Source organism: Alosa sapidissima, chromosome 1 (assembly GCF_018492685.1).
Source record: "Alosa sapidissima isolate fAloSap1 chromosome 1, fAloSap1.pri, whole genome shotgun sequence".
In the NCBI taxonomy this organism is placed as follows: domain Eukaryota; kingdom Metazoa; phylum Chordata; class Actinopteri; order Clupeiformes; family Clupeidae; genus Alosa; species Alosa sapidissima.
In genome coordinates this window covers 29,531,936-29,549,638 of record NC_055957.1, presented here as the reverse complement: position 1 = coordinate 29,549,638, position 17,703 = coordinate 29,531,936, and the positions used below count along the sequence as shown (strand labels likewise).

The 17,703-nt window shown below is 42.3% G+C and overlaps 2 protein-coding genes across 3 annotated transcripts in view; both read right to left on the bottom strand.

Annotated features, from left to right (window-relative positions):
• spsb4a (splA/ryanodine receptor domain and SOCS box containing 4a) overlaps positions 1-4,242 on the bottom strand; it is a 65,527-nt gene extending 61,285 nt beyond the window's left edge. For both annotated transcript variants that reach the window (XM_042099568.1, XM_042099576.1), the window contains exon 1: positions 3,858-4,242. The gene's annotated coding sequence lies outside the window, so the exon portion shown is untranslated. The remainder of the gene's footprint in view (positions 1-3,857) is intronic.
• Positions 4,243-5,048: 806 nt separating this feature from the next.
• Positions 5,049-17,703, bottom strand: part of slc25a36a (solute carrier family 25 member 36a) — a 28,403-nt gene continuing 15,748 nt past the window's right edge. Inside the window, exons 4-7 of the mRNA XM_042099519.1 lie at positions 14,909-15,009; positions 9,757-9,823; positions 9,318-9,607; positions 5,049-8,462 (exon numbers count right to left, since the gene is read on the bottom strand). Coding sequence (XP_041955453.1) covers positions 8,269-8,462; positions 9,318-9,607; positions 9,757-9,823; positions 14,909-15,009 — 652 coding nt within the window. The 3' untranslated portion in view covers positions 5,049-8,268. The remainder of the gene's footprint in view (positions 8,463-9,317; positions 9,608-9,756; positions 9,824-14,908; positions 15,010-17,703) is intronic.

Below are 17,703 nucleotides of genomic sequence, written 5' to 3'. Positions count from 1 at the left end.
TGGCAACAAATAAATAACACAAAAGACAACTGGGTCTAGGGCCAGTCCAGTCAGCTTAGGTAGGGCATTCAAGCTAATGGAGTGAGATCAAAGCGAAATAAAGACACAATACCATGTGTATGGATATCACTCCATGTTGCCTTGGGGATAGAAGGCCTAATCAAAACAGCAGCTAGTATGAGTAATTTCACACTAAGGTCCAAGCAGGACAGACAAAGTAGGCACCCATTATGAATAATGGACAGCCCTTATTCTCAATCAGACCTCATCTTGAGGATAAAATCTCAAGTGAAGTCAGTAAGGGAGTTTTTTTCCAGGCCAGATCTACATTTTGGGCTCTAGTCCTCTACGAGCATGTATTGTTCAGGTGTGTGAAAGGTTGGTTTCCCGGCACTTGAAGATGTGCCCTCTGTTACCTGAGGGTTTTGCAGGCTTCTCAGCACAGTTGGTTGGAAGGGTGTGTGTGGTGGGGTGGGGGGTCTGTGTGTCTGTGTGTGTGTCTGTGTGTGTGTGTGTGTGTGTGTGTGTGTGTGTGTGTGTGTGCGTGTGTTGTGTGTGTTCTGCTGAGCTGGCGTCCCCCTACTGTGCCTGACAACAGCAGATCAACACAGCATGCCTGAGCACTGATCAGAGAGAGAGTGAGAGAGAGAGGAGGGAGAAAAAGAAAGAGAAAGAAAATGCCCAAAAGTGGTCTGCTAAGCAGTCGGACAACAACTAAAAATATCCACAGATTTTGAAATAAAGGGGAGGAAAGATCAAAGGAAATACATTCCCTGCATACATTTTGTTGCATCACATCAGAGCAAATATATACGCCCCGAATAAGTAAGCCCAAACAAACATGTTTAACAAACCTCTGCAAAACAACAGCTACAACACAGCCAAACTCTTGCAGACATCTTGACTTCCTTCAACTCCACATGACTAGGCTAATATACTCCACACCCATCTCACTGATCTGCCAAAAGGATTAAAAAAAAAAACAAGAGAGAAAGATATGAAGATGGCCCAAATCAAGTTGGAGTAGATCGATCCCATGTGTTTGTTTAAGGTGTGTTTGTTTGTTTGTGTGAGTGAGTGAGTGAGTGAGTGAGTGAGTGAGTGAGTGAGTGAGTGATGGTGGGGGGCCATCAGTGGGGGGGGTCAGGTCTGGTGACAGTCAGAAATGAAAGGACGAGAGAGGGGGCAATTAAGCAAAGCATTTCTAGCAAGACAAACACAAGGGAAGCAACCAGAGAGAGTGAAATGCTGAGGACAGGATGGATGATTGATTGTTTCCATGGAATCAAGAGAGATGCACACAACCCCCTTTCCTAATGATCTCGCATGCGCACACACTGACCAGAACTGCCCACAACCAAACACCTCTTCTCTGACTAGTTGGCCTGATCATAGGGTGCCACATACTAGGGCTGCACAATTATCACCATCGCAATCCTAATCACAATTTAAACCAACGCAATTACCTAATCGCAAAAGCTACAAATAATTGTGCACAGTTAATTGTGTCACATTTCTATATTTATTTTATCCTCCTTCACTACATTCACTTCACTTTCACATTTTTATATATGCGTAGTGTATGAGGGGCACAGAAATTCTGATTGGTGAGCTTCATAAATCGGTCGGGGTGCTGTGCTTCTTGTGCACCAGGCGTGCTCACCAATCAGGGGTGGCACAAATTAGAGACATTTGGAATATTGAACTGAATTGATTAATTGACATTCAAAAATCATATTGCAAAAATCAGTCAGAAAAATTGCAATTAGATATTTTCCCCAAATCGTGCAGCCCTACCACATACTATACCACCCCCACAACCTGAACAGAGCCATCCATCACAAATCACCCACTGGCCATACCAAATAGGGCAAATTAAAATGGGGGCTCACCACAGGGCACCTGGACCCCCCTACCTCTCCCCACCCCAACCACCACCAGTGGCCAGCTGCTGCCAGCCCTGACCGGCCTGGTCTCCGGCAGCTGAGCCCACTATCAGCCCTGGCTGTGGATCTGCCCCATCTGCGGCTGGACTAGACTGGGCTGGGCTTTATCGTTGTAGAGCTCCACAACAAAAGGAGAGGAAGCCTCCAGTCATCCCCCAAAGGGCAAACAATGGCCGTGCCCCAGCTGCCAGGGACACACACACGCCAGAGGTCCATTTGACAAAAGGCAAGCCCTCGCTGCCTGATTAAAATGCCATGTGAAATGCTGGAGAGGATACAGTAGCTAATTACACACAATCAGTTCAGCATATCAAATGCCCAGATGCCTCACTTTGTTCAGGTGATGCCGTGCGTACTGTCTCAGCAATAAGTGACTATCGCAGTATTAGGAGATTTCATCTACACTCCTGCTTGAGTTGTTGAAATGCTGTAGATCATCGTGTGAGAGAAAAAACAGTAGCAGAAATTCAAAACCCAGACTTGGAAATCCAACCCAGGAGCTCATCCTATATTTAAGTGACACCGTGCTATAGGCTACATTCCCAGATTTTCACATGGGTCTGCCTGTGGGGTATCCACTCTGCCTGCCGAGTGTTGCTGGCACCAGCAGCCGGGAATGGAACACATAAAAACGCGAAGCTACTGTGAACTGGAGGGAGTCCACAACATGGCCAGGCAGAGGGTTCAAGGGAAGAGTGCCGCCATGCCAAGGAAGGAAACTGAACCAAAGTCTTCCTTTGTAAGGTAGAACTGTAAGAACTGTAAGCTCTCAGAGAGAGCGAGAGAGAGAGAGAGAGAGAGAAAGAGAGAGAGAGAGAGAGAGAATCTGTCAGAGCCCTGGATGCTGGGGAACATTTGCATTTTGATGAAGTCCTAATATGCCAAAGGTCCATCCATAAAATTGTGAAGCACTTATCTTCAAAGTTGAAAAACAAATTGGAATTGGGGAGAGAGCAGACTCAGACACAGTAACTTACACAGCAGTTGGCCCTTTTGATTTCTGATGGTCTGGCTCTAAACGTTTTCAGAAGGCCATGAGTACGACGTGGGCAACTGAGGCAAATAAAGTCAAAATAGGAACATTTGCTACCTTTTTACCCTCCTCATGGTTGGCTGATGTGATGATCAACATGGCCCTACACCAGACCTGCATGATTACCATATGCTGGTGACTTGCAATTTCACTAATTTAAACACACATATCTGGACGGATGTTTTCATCAATGGGACACCACCGGAGACGAATGGTCAAATAAAAAGGCTAAAAACATTCACGAACACGAACATTCAGCAAGACGTGGGTTTTCCCAAAAGAAACAGATGGACACGTCGTTCAAAAATAGCCATGGTCCAGAGGCCACAACAAGAATGTTGAGTAAGCTAAGTGAAAACACAGCACTTTTGTCGTACAGTTTAGGGCAGGCTATAGCTAACGTTACTGAAGTTATATCAAACCTATCGCTAGGTTGATAACACACGTCGCATTTCATACCGTGTTCCCAGGGGTGGTAACGCATAGCGCAATATAAGCAAAAATAAAAAAAGCTAATTTCATTTTAGGCTTCGGTATTTCACACAAGATGACCGTGTGGTGACCGTGGTAGGTTTTTATCAGTTTGCATGGATAAATAAGGCAACAAAGTGTATAGAACTGCACTTCACACAAAAGCTGCGGGAATAGCCAGTGTAACAGGGTGTTTGCTGGCTAGCTGGGTTAGCTTGCGCGAAACACGAGTTAGGTTTGGCTTTCTGGAGAAAAACAATGTCGGTCCTATTCAAAACCAGTATAAAGCATAATATTCGACTATAAAATACAGTTAAGTACAGTTGTCACACTGGGAAAGAAAACAAATAAAGCTGAATTGTCAAAGATGCGTAACCAAGACCAGTATCATAACATGTAGCACTCACCTTCAGGAAGTTAACTTGTTTCAAAGGAACTGATGTTTCTGTGGTGAAAATGATATATCCTCAAACTAAACATCAGCTATGTTATTTCTGATGTGTGGAAATGTATTTCAAGCAAAAAGGTCTCTTTCAAGGCGGCCGCACAACGAACGCTTAACGTTACAGCGAATTACCCCGTCGTCGCGTTTGTTTCTTTGTTGCCTGCTTCAGCAAGGCAACCCTATCCGAGCGTACTGTTCACTTTTCCGTGTTAAAGCTGATTGGACGATTGGAGTGCATGGGAGAGGACGGCCACGGTGGTGTGGAAAGAGCGGGGCTTAACTGATTAGGCCCTGTCGCTGACCCCGTCTGCACGTTTCTGTAATATGAGATCATGGACATGGGCCACACGGGCAGAAAAATGAGACAAGAGAAATACATTAATTCATATATTTTCGTAGCCTACATGCCTTCTGAAACAATGTTGAATTAATTCAACCAGTATTTCATGGTTTCTCAAAGTAGCCTATGCTGGCGAAAAGATTGTTTCACACTGTTTTAAATAAAATATGGTCAAATTAATAGACTAAAAATAAGGATGTAGCCTTGCATGTAGATTTATGTATAGAGATACAGGCTATATGTAAAACAAACTCTTAATGTTATTCTACTTCACGCATTTAAGCAGCAGATCTGGCCAGTGTTTGTCCCTCTCTTCTAACACCGCGTTGTTCATTGTGTAACCTATTTGTTAGTTTTTCATAGTAGTAGCATAGGTTAGGCTACGTCTAAAAAGTTTATTTGTAGTGCTACTATTTATATATTTTATATTAATTGCGCCTATACCTGATGACTGACTACCTCAAAAGTATGTTAATGCCCAAAACAGAATCCCATGCCACGATGCAAGGAAAGACCAACGGTACATTTGGACACAAGTGAAATGAATGGCGACGAATAGGTATTGAACAGGGTCGTTCAATCAGGTGTATGGGTAGACAGGTCCATTTTTTTTTATCTTGAATTAATTATGCTAACAGTTGGGCCTGATCTCTAGCCTGTCTGCCAAATGTTGACTGTTGTGCCGCGGCATTATCTTCTGAACAATGCTGACACCTTGAGGTGGATAGTTAACATTACAACGTGGAGGTCTTGCATGTAAGCTTTGTATGAACATGATTGTGTTTGCAGACAAAGAGAGCAGTACAAAGAATATTTTTAGTATTTTTTTATTTTTATTTTATTTAGTTGATTTTTTTTTTTATTTTGTACAAAAGGAGGTATAACACATAGCCAGCTAAGAATAGGCCACATTTTAAGGTGTAAAAAAGCCCAAACAAAACAAAATCAGAACTTAATGGAGGAAGGATAAATAAAACATTCAACAGAAATTATCAATGCATTAGTGTTGAGTGATCTGGTGCTTGGGACACCATAACCTCCCCAGAGCATTTCATCACCAAAAAACGGGTTCAAGAATGGTGAAGTGAGACAAAAAGACCCATACGCTCCCTAAGCACCCATCATCACCTCCAGAGCTCCCATCATCTTGGTGTCAATTGATTTTTTATTATATTCAGCAACTGCAACAAACATTCTTCAAACATGCCTTGGTGGACTCCAGTTGGCGGGATTTATTTTAACAGTTGTCAGCTCTGCTGTGTAATGCCTGCAGTTAGCAAGCCAAATCTGGGCCGACCGTGTCAAGAATAATGAATGCAGGCTTAAGAGATGTTTGCCATCCCTATGGCCTCCACCTTGCTTTTGCTTTATAATGCCAAGAGGGCGTGGGCTATTCCACAGTTGACTGGCTGTGGTGGTGTCTGCATCTGGCAACCTGTGCAGCCCACAGTGGGACCCTCCTCTCCAGGCTCACTTGGCTCGTGGCTGCACACAGCAGCATTTGTTTTCCTCATGGGTTGGTTAGAGAAAGGTAGCATTTAATGTTTCTCACATTCTAATAAAGATACATTTATTTATTTTTTGCCACCTTTGAGTGTACTGAACAGAACTGCTTTGGTGGTTAAATATGGCCTGTCCGTTTCGGCTAACTTATCAAAGAGCCTGAATAAGTGCAACTCTGGAAATTGCCTTTGAGGAATTTGTCATTGTTAATAAATACAGTATGATAGTGTAAGATATAGTATTTGCACTGAGACAAGTGCTCAATGTTGAGTTGAGTGTTGTCACATAATACCACACTGTTCAGAGGGATGACTAGCCCCTTACAGTATACACTACAGAGCCATGTAGGCTAATAGCAGCTGCAGGAAGTCCCACACGGAGTCTGTAGCACCTGTCAGAATCTGAAGGGACAGATGAGTACCGTATGCTGATAATGACAACATAAAAAACATGGAATTCAAGCGTTCACAGTTCAGTGGAGGGAGACTCATGTTCAACCCAAATACTACCGAAGCAAGTTCATGATCTGAGCTCGCTACTTGCATAAGGAGAGACACATTCACTGTGACATCTACCCCGAGTGAGGACTGTGGTCAAATGGCCTTGTAGAGAGAAAATTCTCACAACTCACACGTTACTGAGGAGGACCAAAAGCTGGCTGATTAGAGAATGACAAAAATAACTCTATAGTCTGTTTTGACACAGAATGATGAAATTGAAGAAACAGGAAACCACAAGGTGCCCAACTGAGAGTGACTCAGTTGATTAGACTAAGATGAGCTCCTTCATAAACAATAAGGAAAGTGGGGCTGCATGTAAACATACATCTGAGATGAGGACACTGACCTTTTACAGATCCACACAAGAAAAATTAAAAGAACTAAACAAAATAACTAAAAATTAAAAGAACAAAGCAAAGTAGAAAACAAAATTATAGACTCCATTTTGGGGTAACTATGGAGTCTAAGGCCAGCATGTTGTACCAAAAAGAAAGAGAAAAACAAAGAAAAGAAAAGCAAATCAACCAAAAACACACCATATTGCGCATGTTGCGATAGATTCAAACTTGTTTTACATCGAACAAATGCAGTTGATTCAAATAATACTTTTGAAACTGCAGCCTACTGCATGATCATAGGACCTAGATTATGGACAAGGGGATATTTGATATGCATATCAATACACATATAGGAATATCCTTCACTAAAAATGAATCAAGTACACTGAACTGTACAATATCTTCAATGGACACTGCTAAGCAAAACCCTGTCTTGCTCCCACAGTAATACTGTTTTTTTTTATTCTTTCTTTTTTAATATATATTTATATATTTATAATACAAGACTAAAACTAATCGACAAAAAAAGCCACGGTGGGGGGGGGTGGGGAGAAGGGTACCTCCCCGGATGTTAATGTGCATGTGTGCGTGAGTGTGTGTCAGGGCCATATCTGAGTAGACACCCCGAGTCTGACACTCAAGAACAAAGGTCTGTAGGTACTGCCGTTTGGACTTCAACACTGACTAGTTTCAAGTAAGCAGCCTTTCCAGAAGAGGCCTGTGAGACAGGTCTGGATGTTAAAGAAAAAGAAAAAAAAGAAAAAAAAAATGCATGTAATAGACGTGCCGACAGGGGGCGCTCTCTGCGTTACAGAGCTCATCTGCAACCATGACTACTGAAGACTTCACCTCACAACTCAACAAACCCCATTGAAATGACATCTTGCTTGCATGAAACACATGTCTACGTGAAGGACCTTTAGGGTTGTAATGGGCTAAAAGGGTCAGAAATATTTGGCCGAGAGCAAAGCGGAAGGTCGGCGTGTTACACATTGTTAGTCTCTTGCACTGAGCTGAGGGAGGGACACCCCGGCGAGTGGAGGGGCATGCTTGAACACAGCACTGTCTTCAGAAACCAAGTTCTAATTCTATAGGAATCTGTGTACAATGAAACCAATACAAATTAACCGTGGTTGCGTAAGTGACAGTTTTAAAACAAATGACAAACTAAAATCATAATAATCATCATCATTATTATCATCATCAACAAAAACAGAAATGGTGGCGTATTTGTATCAAGCATTAATTTTCAGTGTTTTCACCCATAAAACAGGGGTTACAGTGTCAAGCATCCCCCTCCATCTGATTGTCTTCTCAAATGGCTCCTCTTCAAGAGAGGAATTATGGAGAGACAACAGAGTTCAAACGAGATTATCACTAATGGCTGGTTCAGTAAGACACCATCCATTACAAACAACCACCCTGTAGTGTGGTCATACGATTGAACTAGCCCCCTCCTCTCTAGATCACTTTTTCGATCATTCCCTCCCCCCCTCCGCCCTTCCTCTCGATTCCCACTCTTTCCATCTCATTTCTCGGACAACAGCACCCTCTAGTAGCCTGGGAGAACTCCTAGTCCTCTCCCATTTTCCACTGATATCCATCTTGTTCTATCCTTCGATCTCTTTTCCCCCTCTTCTTTTCTTCCTCCTTGGCCGGGTTTGGGGGGGGGGGGGGGGGGGGGGGGTTGGGTTAACCGTTCAGCAGGTAGACCACCAGTTCGTAGGTGGACATCATGATGGCGGTGTTGGGTATCTGCCGGACCAGATGGGTAGTAAGACCACGGTAGAGGGCGCGGTAGCCCTCCTCACGTATCACCATGCCAAAAGTCTGAAAGAAGGAGCGGTACTTGCTACCCTCCTCTCGAAGTCTAGTGCGGATCACCTCTGTAGGAGAGACAGAGAGAAGAGTCACTGTGCCATTCACAAAAAGCTCATCATCCCTTCAGGTGCTATTATATGTAGCCGTTTGTTTTTAAATCACACATAAAAGCATTACAGCATACAAATGCTTTGAGCATAACTTCAGTGATGAAACACTATGGTAGGGATGTTTTTCTCTTTGAAAGGGTCTTTTTTAACAGTTGTGTTAACTATTTTAACTGAATGTTACTAATAAAAAGTAACATGTCTCAGAAGAGGCTTTTGTATAAAGCTTTAGAACTAATTAACAGGAAGTCGTTTCTTGTTTTTCTTTGAAACCTGTTCCTGCCCACAACAAATTTCATGTTTACTATGTGTGTTTTTCTATAAATTATACACATCTTAAATAATTCAGGTTCAGGTACTGATCAGTAAAGGCAAGGTTTGCAAGCTGTATGTGAAGATGCAGTCAGATCCTCCTTTCAAATATGCTCATTTGCCGTAACCCAACCAACTTTTTTTTTCCTCCAAGCTTTTTCTGCTGATTTTCTGACTGTTCGACCAAATTATTCTTTTTTTTTGCCAATAAAGGTACAATTTCATTGAGTGTTTGGTGTTGTTTTAGACGTGAAATTTAGTCAATTTTATTTTTTAGTTGAGTAGAAATGTTTTAGTTTAGTAGAAATGTAGTCGATTACCTTCACTTAACTATACCTCATGTCTAAAATTAATCACATATTTGTTTTGGTGATTGGGAGTAAAACATACACTTAACTACCTACTGATTATTTTTTTCCCAGATTTGGATGAGCAAACAAATTTATTTCTAAGGATGGCCTCAGTTGTTAAAAATAGAGAAAGACTCGGAAAAAGACTAACCATGTGGATAAGCAATAGACGTGGCACAGGTTTTGGATGTGGCTGCTGCCAGCATCATCCCTACGAAGTCTGATGCGTCCTTCACCACCTCCTCCTCCTCGTCCATGTTGGCCTGGACCTTGGACTCCAGCAGCTTGCGTTTGATGCTCTCGTATATCACAAAATGGATGACAGTCTCTGAGATGCCAGCATAGGATGCTGACATGCCCCTGTAGAATCCCCGGATCCCGTCTGCCTGGTACACCCGTCGGACACAGTCAAATGCACTCATGTGACGCTCACCTCGGTTCCTACACAGCATTGGATTAGTAAAATGTCAAATACATCAAAGGCTTTCTTTAAAAAAAAAAAAAAAAAGTAATCTCGATTGTATTCATCGATTTAGTACAGAGAGGATCTGTTTGTTAAAAAATGACCCAAACACACTTGTTTCACTCACCTGGCATCAAGTTGCAAGCGGGTCTTGATAAGCCAGATTGGATTGGTTGCTGTAATCGCTGTAAACCCTGGGAAAAATAAGACAGGAGGTTCAGAGGAGGTAGTAACAGACAGTGCATGTCAACACACTCATGGACAATCTGTTGGCCTAGTGCTCTAGACAACATCGCCAGTAGTGATAAATCCTCAATCCGTAAATTTTACCAATCCACATGAAAACTCATTTAACATGGGTTTATGGCTGAGTTATTTGCAAAAGATATCCAATGCACTCCATACTACTTGAGCTTAATACTTGAGGACTTTGAACGGCCTATATTACTGACCAACTGCATCCTGCTCAGGAATGCATCCCTATCATCATTATTATTGATGGTAACACAGATGTCCTCTTAGGAAAAACGGTAGAAGTCAAGATGACCTCTCAGAAGTGATTTCAGGCCATAAGCCATAAGCTCAGGTTAAAGAAGTAATCCTCAAACTCAAGCATCTGAACTGATATTGTAACTGGCCAATATGTGAATACTAACCCTCCCCCAACAAAAATAAACATTTGAGTAACAATGTTGTACAAGAATAGCTATTAATATTAATTTATATATTTTTTTTTCACAATAACTCGGCGAAGTATACTTGTGCGGTAGCTCTTTTGAAGAGCCATTTACTAGTGACTAAAACATCAATAAAATGTTGTGAGGGCAAAGGCTGTGTAAGCCTATCTCCACATGCTGCATATCAATGGCTTCCGTGGGATGGGTTGTTAATTGTCGCAATGTTCAAAACTAACACAAAATATGACAACTGGTATCCCTGATGGGTCAAAGTCACTCCATGCCAGTACAGCAAGGAAAATTACAGACACGTAAGGTTTAGACACACGGAATTAGTGTACATGATAGCGCCGAGAGGTCAGTTTTTTTGCTTTTTGCTGTTGTTCGTTTTTGCTTTTTAAAACGTGCAGTGAATAGTGCATGGGTTGTGCAAATGCAATGGCTTTAATAAGTGATATACATTCAACTTGGGTTACATGAACTACCCATTTTGAATTCTCTATGCTGTGTTATCGACAGACTAGCTCTAGACCACTTTTTTTTTTGATGAGAAGATTGTAGTATGATCTAAGTTCAGATACTCTGAGATCAAGTCAAGGTGGATACCACCCCCACCCCTCCTACCCACCACAACGAAACAAAGTCAACCCCAATTGCCAACTTAGAGTATAGCAATAATAGCCTTCATGAAAGTCTATGACTATCCTGCTCACACAAAAACGTATTATTTTTCTTATGCTAGTAACACATCTATGCATGTCGTTCTGAACCTAGAGAAAGGTGGGGAGGTGGTGGATGTGGGTGTCTACAGAGGGGAGGGGAGGGGGTTGAAATTCCTAAGGAGCAATTGGGTGGAAAGTATGAGAGAAGATCTGTAGCAGTAGCAAGTAGTAGTGGAAGAGAGGAAGAGGAGGAGGAAGAAAGAGAGGAAGAGCAGAGAGCGTCTCTGGCGAGTACTCACGGGGGAGGGGGACAAAGCTACTCCACACAGCTGCAGTAAGAAGCCTGCAGACATTGGCTGCCCCGCAGGGCCCCCCACGCAGGGCTGCCAACTACAGTATAGAGCCCTAAAATAGACACAGGCTTGTCTGTACCACAGTCACAAGCAGTAGCAGCAGCAGCAGCAGCAGAAGTCCCCCCTTTTTTTTTTTTTTTATTAAAGAAGATGAAGACAAAAAAGCACACTCAAAATACACACTACGTGGAATGGGATGGAATAGAGAATCATCCGTTATTTCCCATGACCCCACACTAACTCCCCTGCTACATCGCCTTCATCAAATCACCCACCCGCCCATCACCCTCCCACCCAGTGATGCTGTGCTCCTTGTTGAGAGCACGAGAGCACAAGAACATAAGAGACCTGTTTGGACTCTGGTTTATCCTTCTCTTTCTTTTCACACAAAATGGGTAAGTGCCATCAGAAGGGCAGTGAGAAAGAAAGACAGAAGGAGCAGAAAACAAGGAGGAGGAAGAAAAAAGAGGGAGGATATAGAATGTAAAAGAAATTGCAAAATTCTTCTTTCAAAAGTTCTGAAGCCTGACAGATCACAGCAGTCTTTCTCTTAATCTTAATTAAACTCAAAGATGGAGGGGACAGAGCCTAGCTGATGCTACAAGAGCAGCAAGAACAGTGTCGTCATTGCCATTATCACAACAATTTCATCAGACGTACATGTTGGAGGGAGAAAGAAGTCATTGGGGTGAAAAGGGGGCAAAGTATAAAGTGAAACGGTAATAAAACGTTCGGTCAAGCAGTGCAAAGTAAATAATACAAATATATATTTTTTAAAACTGGGACATGCTAACCTTGTCAACCTTGTTGAATAAATAAGGCAATGAGTATGTTTCACAGTTAACAGATACAATGTGTAGGGCTTCCTTAGAAGCATATGATTGTGCATAAAATGCTCTTTTCCTTAACCAGTGATGATATGATGACTTGAAAGACATTTCTGCTGAATCAGGAACAAGGCACATGGTTCACTTCAGACAGAATAAGACGTTTGGTGTAGAAGCATCTGAAATGTCAGGCAGATCATGCTTAATGGAATTTAAAATTTCATGTTTAGTCAAATGTAGGACAGAGGTTATGTCCATATGCCTATACCGTACAGCTGCTATGACATATTGCACTCAACATGTCTAGTCTGCTGCTGGGATAATGTACTCTTGGCCTACAGCCTGGGGTGTCATTTAACATTCCTGGAACAGAAGCCAAGAGCCATACATCTCCATGCATGACACTGCAACATTACCATACCTGGGTGTCTTTACTGTACAGCCAAGTAGACATGGCTCTACTAGCACGTATGTGTACGTCAGACTACAGGAATGACAGCCTTCCCATAGGCTCTTGGCCGACTGCCTTTGTTCTATATGCAACGTCTACGTGGCCGTGGAATACTGCCCTACTTTATGCAGTGATCTGACCTACATTTGCAGAGGCACAGGCATACAGGAGACGAGCTGGCGAATGGGGTCAAAGTTTGATCTACGCACCCAATGTGGGAAGTGTCAATCACGGGTGAAACTGAGGCGGTTTGCAGGAAAGTGAGACGACTCTGATATACCACTCGGATAGAATGGCTGGGAAAATTTTCCACTGCCTCTAATGGCATGGCTAAACAATATGTTTGGTGTAGCCATGTTATAAAATTTTACAAAAGGTAATTAAAAGTGTTTTACAGCATGGCTTACTACAGAGCATAACACACCTTAGAAAATATTTGGTGATTATGACATTATCTCTACATCTTTAGAGTTATTTAGATATGATTCACTGCAATAAAGGACTGTTTTGACATGGATTATTGCTTAAGTGTTACAAACATTTAAGACAGGTCTGTCTGTCTCATGTGCAGTGTGTCCTAGTGCAAGTTAACACAACTTCAATGAGAAAAGCTACTGTATTACAAACTGCTTGATAACTTTGACTATCATACAATGCTGGGTACACTTGATAACATAGGTAGGCAGGTCCATAAACATTAGATAAGTTGACAAGGTTACCATGCCCCAGGGCTGACTACTCTTGGAAGTAAGGGAGAGGAGTGTGTGTGTGTGTGCATGTGTGCATGTATCATTTGCAGTTATATTATGATTTAATTACCTTTACAGGGGGTGACAGGCTGGTTAGGGCCAAAGTGTCAAGACTGTGCAATAACAAGGGAGATTAGGAGACAGGGGCAAAACAAAAATAAAAACAAAAACAAAAAGAACTAGCTACAAGCCTGCAGCTACTGAGTATATGATCAATATAAAAAAAACAAACATACATCAGCATTTCTATCATAATCATAAGCATCATCATCATTACGGTTAGGAGAATCATGTCCATACCAGTGAGAAGAGGAGACTACCTGAGGCGTCCGCGGATCCGCCTGCGCCAGTCGCGAGGACCACCGCTCACTCACTGCGCATCGCGCCCTACATGTTAGCGTCCTCAACTACACACAGCACAGACAGCGCAGCGTGTGAAGCCAGACTGTTTAGTAGCACACTGGTATGTAATGACCTATGGCCTCCAGCCCTCAAAACAAGAGGAGAAGAAACAGGGGGGGGGGGAACAACGAAACGGAAGAAAGAAAAAATGGAAAGGAAAGCACAACCCAAACTTTAAGGACCTTAATAAAGTTTTTCCCCTTTTCTTTTCATTAAAAGAAAAGCACTGTTTTGTAGTGTATTCGGAAGTGTTACTGTGCCAGAGTTTTGTGAGCAAAGGGCTCAGTCAATACTGGAGCTCAAATGAAATCCATCGATGTAGTCCATCAATGTAGTCCAGAGTGACAAGAACGTCCACTCAAAAGCAGGAACGTTTCCCGATTTTTCCATTTTTAGTTATTAAATTGATTTGTTGATTGATTGATTTTTTTCTTGTAAAATATTGTCAGAAAATACACAGTGTGGATATCATGACGATTCTGACAACCTGGTCATATTTTACATTTGTACATATATTTATGTATGTTTTTATTTTCTTATTAACAGTTTTTGAGATTTAACTTCCATTTTCCCCTTTTGTCTGAGGGTAGAAGTCTGAACTCTGAAGACAGGAGATGTTTATGAGTGGATGGATGGGCCGATCCTGAAAGTCTTCAATTGTGCTTTCGGACAAACCAGTCGTGCTTTTTGCTTTTTCATTCTACCCATGCTACCCCATAGCTAGTAATGCTATGCTCAAATGCATAGCTCAAAATGGAGGGGAAAAATAACAAATAAAAAATGTAAAAAAAAACATCTAAAAGGTGAGGGCAAATGTCCTAGACTAACCATGCCCAATCAGTCGTTAAACAACTAAAAACAAATGTGCTTATTCTTAAACCACAACTTCCAATCAAACAAAAGTATCAAAACAATGTAACTTATTTAACAATTGAAAAGGAGGCCAATTGACTGATAAACAAGTTACCTACACTTAATATTTAGCGAAAACGTCTTTGTGACATTACATCCATTTTTAATAGAGCAGAGACTGAGAGCGAGTGCAAACTGTAGCATTTCTACACAGTCTGGTTAAATATGACAAAAAAGGGGAGCACTGTTACAGTTTTAGTATTCTTCAGTCAGAGTGGATGCAGCGGTTAACGGCTCTCCTCTTACCTGCTAAGGCGGCCGAGACCATGTGCACCTGTGTGGAGTCGGGCTCGAACACGCCATTTAGTTTCTCCTTCGCTGTCGAGTAGGCGGCAAAATATATGGCTCTGTGGAAGGAAAAAGGACAAGGCTGAGTCTACGTTTGTCTAAATATGCACCAAATCATGGTAATGGTCTCAGATTATACACCAATCTGGTAAAATATAGTGGCAATCTGGCGGAACACGTGTGTTGGAACGGTGATCAATCAGGTTGAAAAAGTGCACTAACAAGAATTTTTCTGGCCTAGATGGGCTGGCTCAGTGTGAACTGAGGTAGAACGCCAATAAGACGAGTGTTCCTCTGTGTAGTCCGACTCTACGGACATGGCTTCTGGCTTGTATGGGAAGATTTTTCCAAGTCTACATCTGTGATGTCTCTAACGAACCCAATCATTCTTTGGCTATTGTGATGACCAGGGCTGATTACTGACACCCAGTCAGAATAAGGGGTTTGCCTTGTGCCCTATATAATCACAACAAAGCTCTCCACAAACTCCATGGTAGCCAAGTAGAATGAAAAATCACATGCGGAGGAGTGCATCTTGGCTTCCACTTTGTTTGCACACGTGCGCTACATGACAATGAAGTCTTTGATGTGAAATGGAATGCTGCATTATGCAACTCCTCAGAATATTGCATCCACCTTATGCTACTCCTCAGAATATTGCATCCACCTTATGCTGTTCTTACTAAGCTTGTGATAGATGACGCCTGAATAGCAACTGCTCAGACTTTGACTCTATCAGGCCCAGTTGTGGCTTTGTGACTCAACATTGTACAGACTCAATAGCTAAGTACCCTAGCAAGCACCCAATGCTGATGTGTGAATGACTAGTAATGACAAAAGCCAACAATGATTCACTAAATATCTTAAATGACATGTTGCAATTTTACTCTTTAAGCGCTTTCAGATATAACCTCCGGAGTATATGCGGAGGTTTGTCAAACGGCGGTCCTACCCTTCGGTGGTTTCAGATATGATGCTAACCTGCGGACCTTATACTGACCTTATAGGGATGTATGTGTGAACGACATACACGCACATTACAGAATCTCTGTGTGGTAGTCGAGAGAGGGGTGGGGGCTTGTAAAGTTCACAAGATGCGAGATATGACGCAGAATATATGCGGCCGCTGCCTGTCACAGCTGCTTTTTGTTTACAAAGTGTAGCCTATGCATTATGTAGGCTAAAGAAGAGAAATCTATTGTACGTAGGCTAATACTTGAAGTAGGCTAGTCACGTAAGTGCGCACTTGAAATTGACCTACAGTATTTGTATGTGTGCTTCGAATAAACACATGTATCCGTTTCAACGTTATGTACCAGAATTACTTGGCTATATAACCCCAAATCTGGTTTGTGTTGGAGAGAGAGCATGCACAAACTTTATGGTAGGTTACCAGACAATTCAGTAGGTTAACTCAAGAATTCAAGGCCATCATACAACGTTTTTAAGCAACAAACAAAATACTGTGAAAAACAGTGAAGTTGTTCGTTTTCTCATGGTTTATTTTTTCCAAAAGCATCCTCTCCCCATGTGTCTATTGCATTTACGTAAGGAGCTTGGAACAAAGTTGCGTTTTCTTCGTTTTCATTTTCTCTAGCTATATTTATGCTCAACAAATATCAGCAAGCTCAGCTCTGAGGTCATGAGAAGGCTATCAATGAACAGAAAACCGTGTTGGCTAACAATTTATTAAATGCTCCTGTTATTGTCGTCAACGACGTCACTGTAGGCTACTGCCTTTTCAGCACCTTCTGCTTATGATTCAGTCTTTTGAATTCGTTTGGCCTTGCCATGCAGTTGTAGGCTACAACGTGCCGTTCCCTTCATGTGTTCTATCAAAATGTTGAATGCCCTAATGGACAGTAGCTCCGTGATGTCTGCATCTTTCTATGCCACTCCACCATAACACTGGCATTTAAGTCAGATCTAAACACATGGACGCACGAAAGAAACGTCACCAACACGCCCTCTTACTAGTTGTGAATTTTACACAGCACATTTACATAATGTCCGGAGGAAATACTGGGGGGGGGGGGAGTAGTAGAACAACCAGCTAAAGGTTATGTCGTTCAGATATACGGCCCCACCGTTTAACATCGGCAGAACCTCCGGTCTTACACGCATGTCTGAAAGCGCTTTTTGAGTATAGGTCCGGCCATATCTAATATAGTGTGCCTGTATGACTCGAGAGTGCCCAATCAGACATGGTTACGTAAGGTAAGGGCACATAAATGAACAGAAGGCGCACACATTCTTCATTAATATTCTCTCTCTCTCTCCAAATCTAAAAGTCATTTAGGGCAATGTTGTGTCTCCCTGTCTCCCAACCCATAAAGCTCTGATGCCCAACCAGCCTCTGGCAATGCAGAGGGGTCAATTCAGTCTGTATTGGATAGCATAGCCCACATCACATGACATGGCATTAACAGTGGATTGAATCAGTGACAGAAGGCAATTTAGAATAGGAGAGGGAAAAAGAAAGGAAGGGAGGGAGGAAGAGATACAGGATTACGCAAATAAAATTTCCGTTGCGGCTTGGATTTTAATCCCTGTGTGTTGTGTGTGTGTATGAGAGACAGAGATGAATGGATGAATGTTGTGCCTTCTTTATTATGTAAGCCACAGAGACAGTTTCTCTGGGAGGACGCGGGGCGGATTTAAGGCCTATGGTGCTGCAACACTGTTGCAGACGGAGCAGCCAAAAGCCCAGCCGACCGTGGGCCCTTTCCAGATGAGCTGACCAGGGGCTTAAT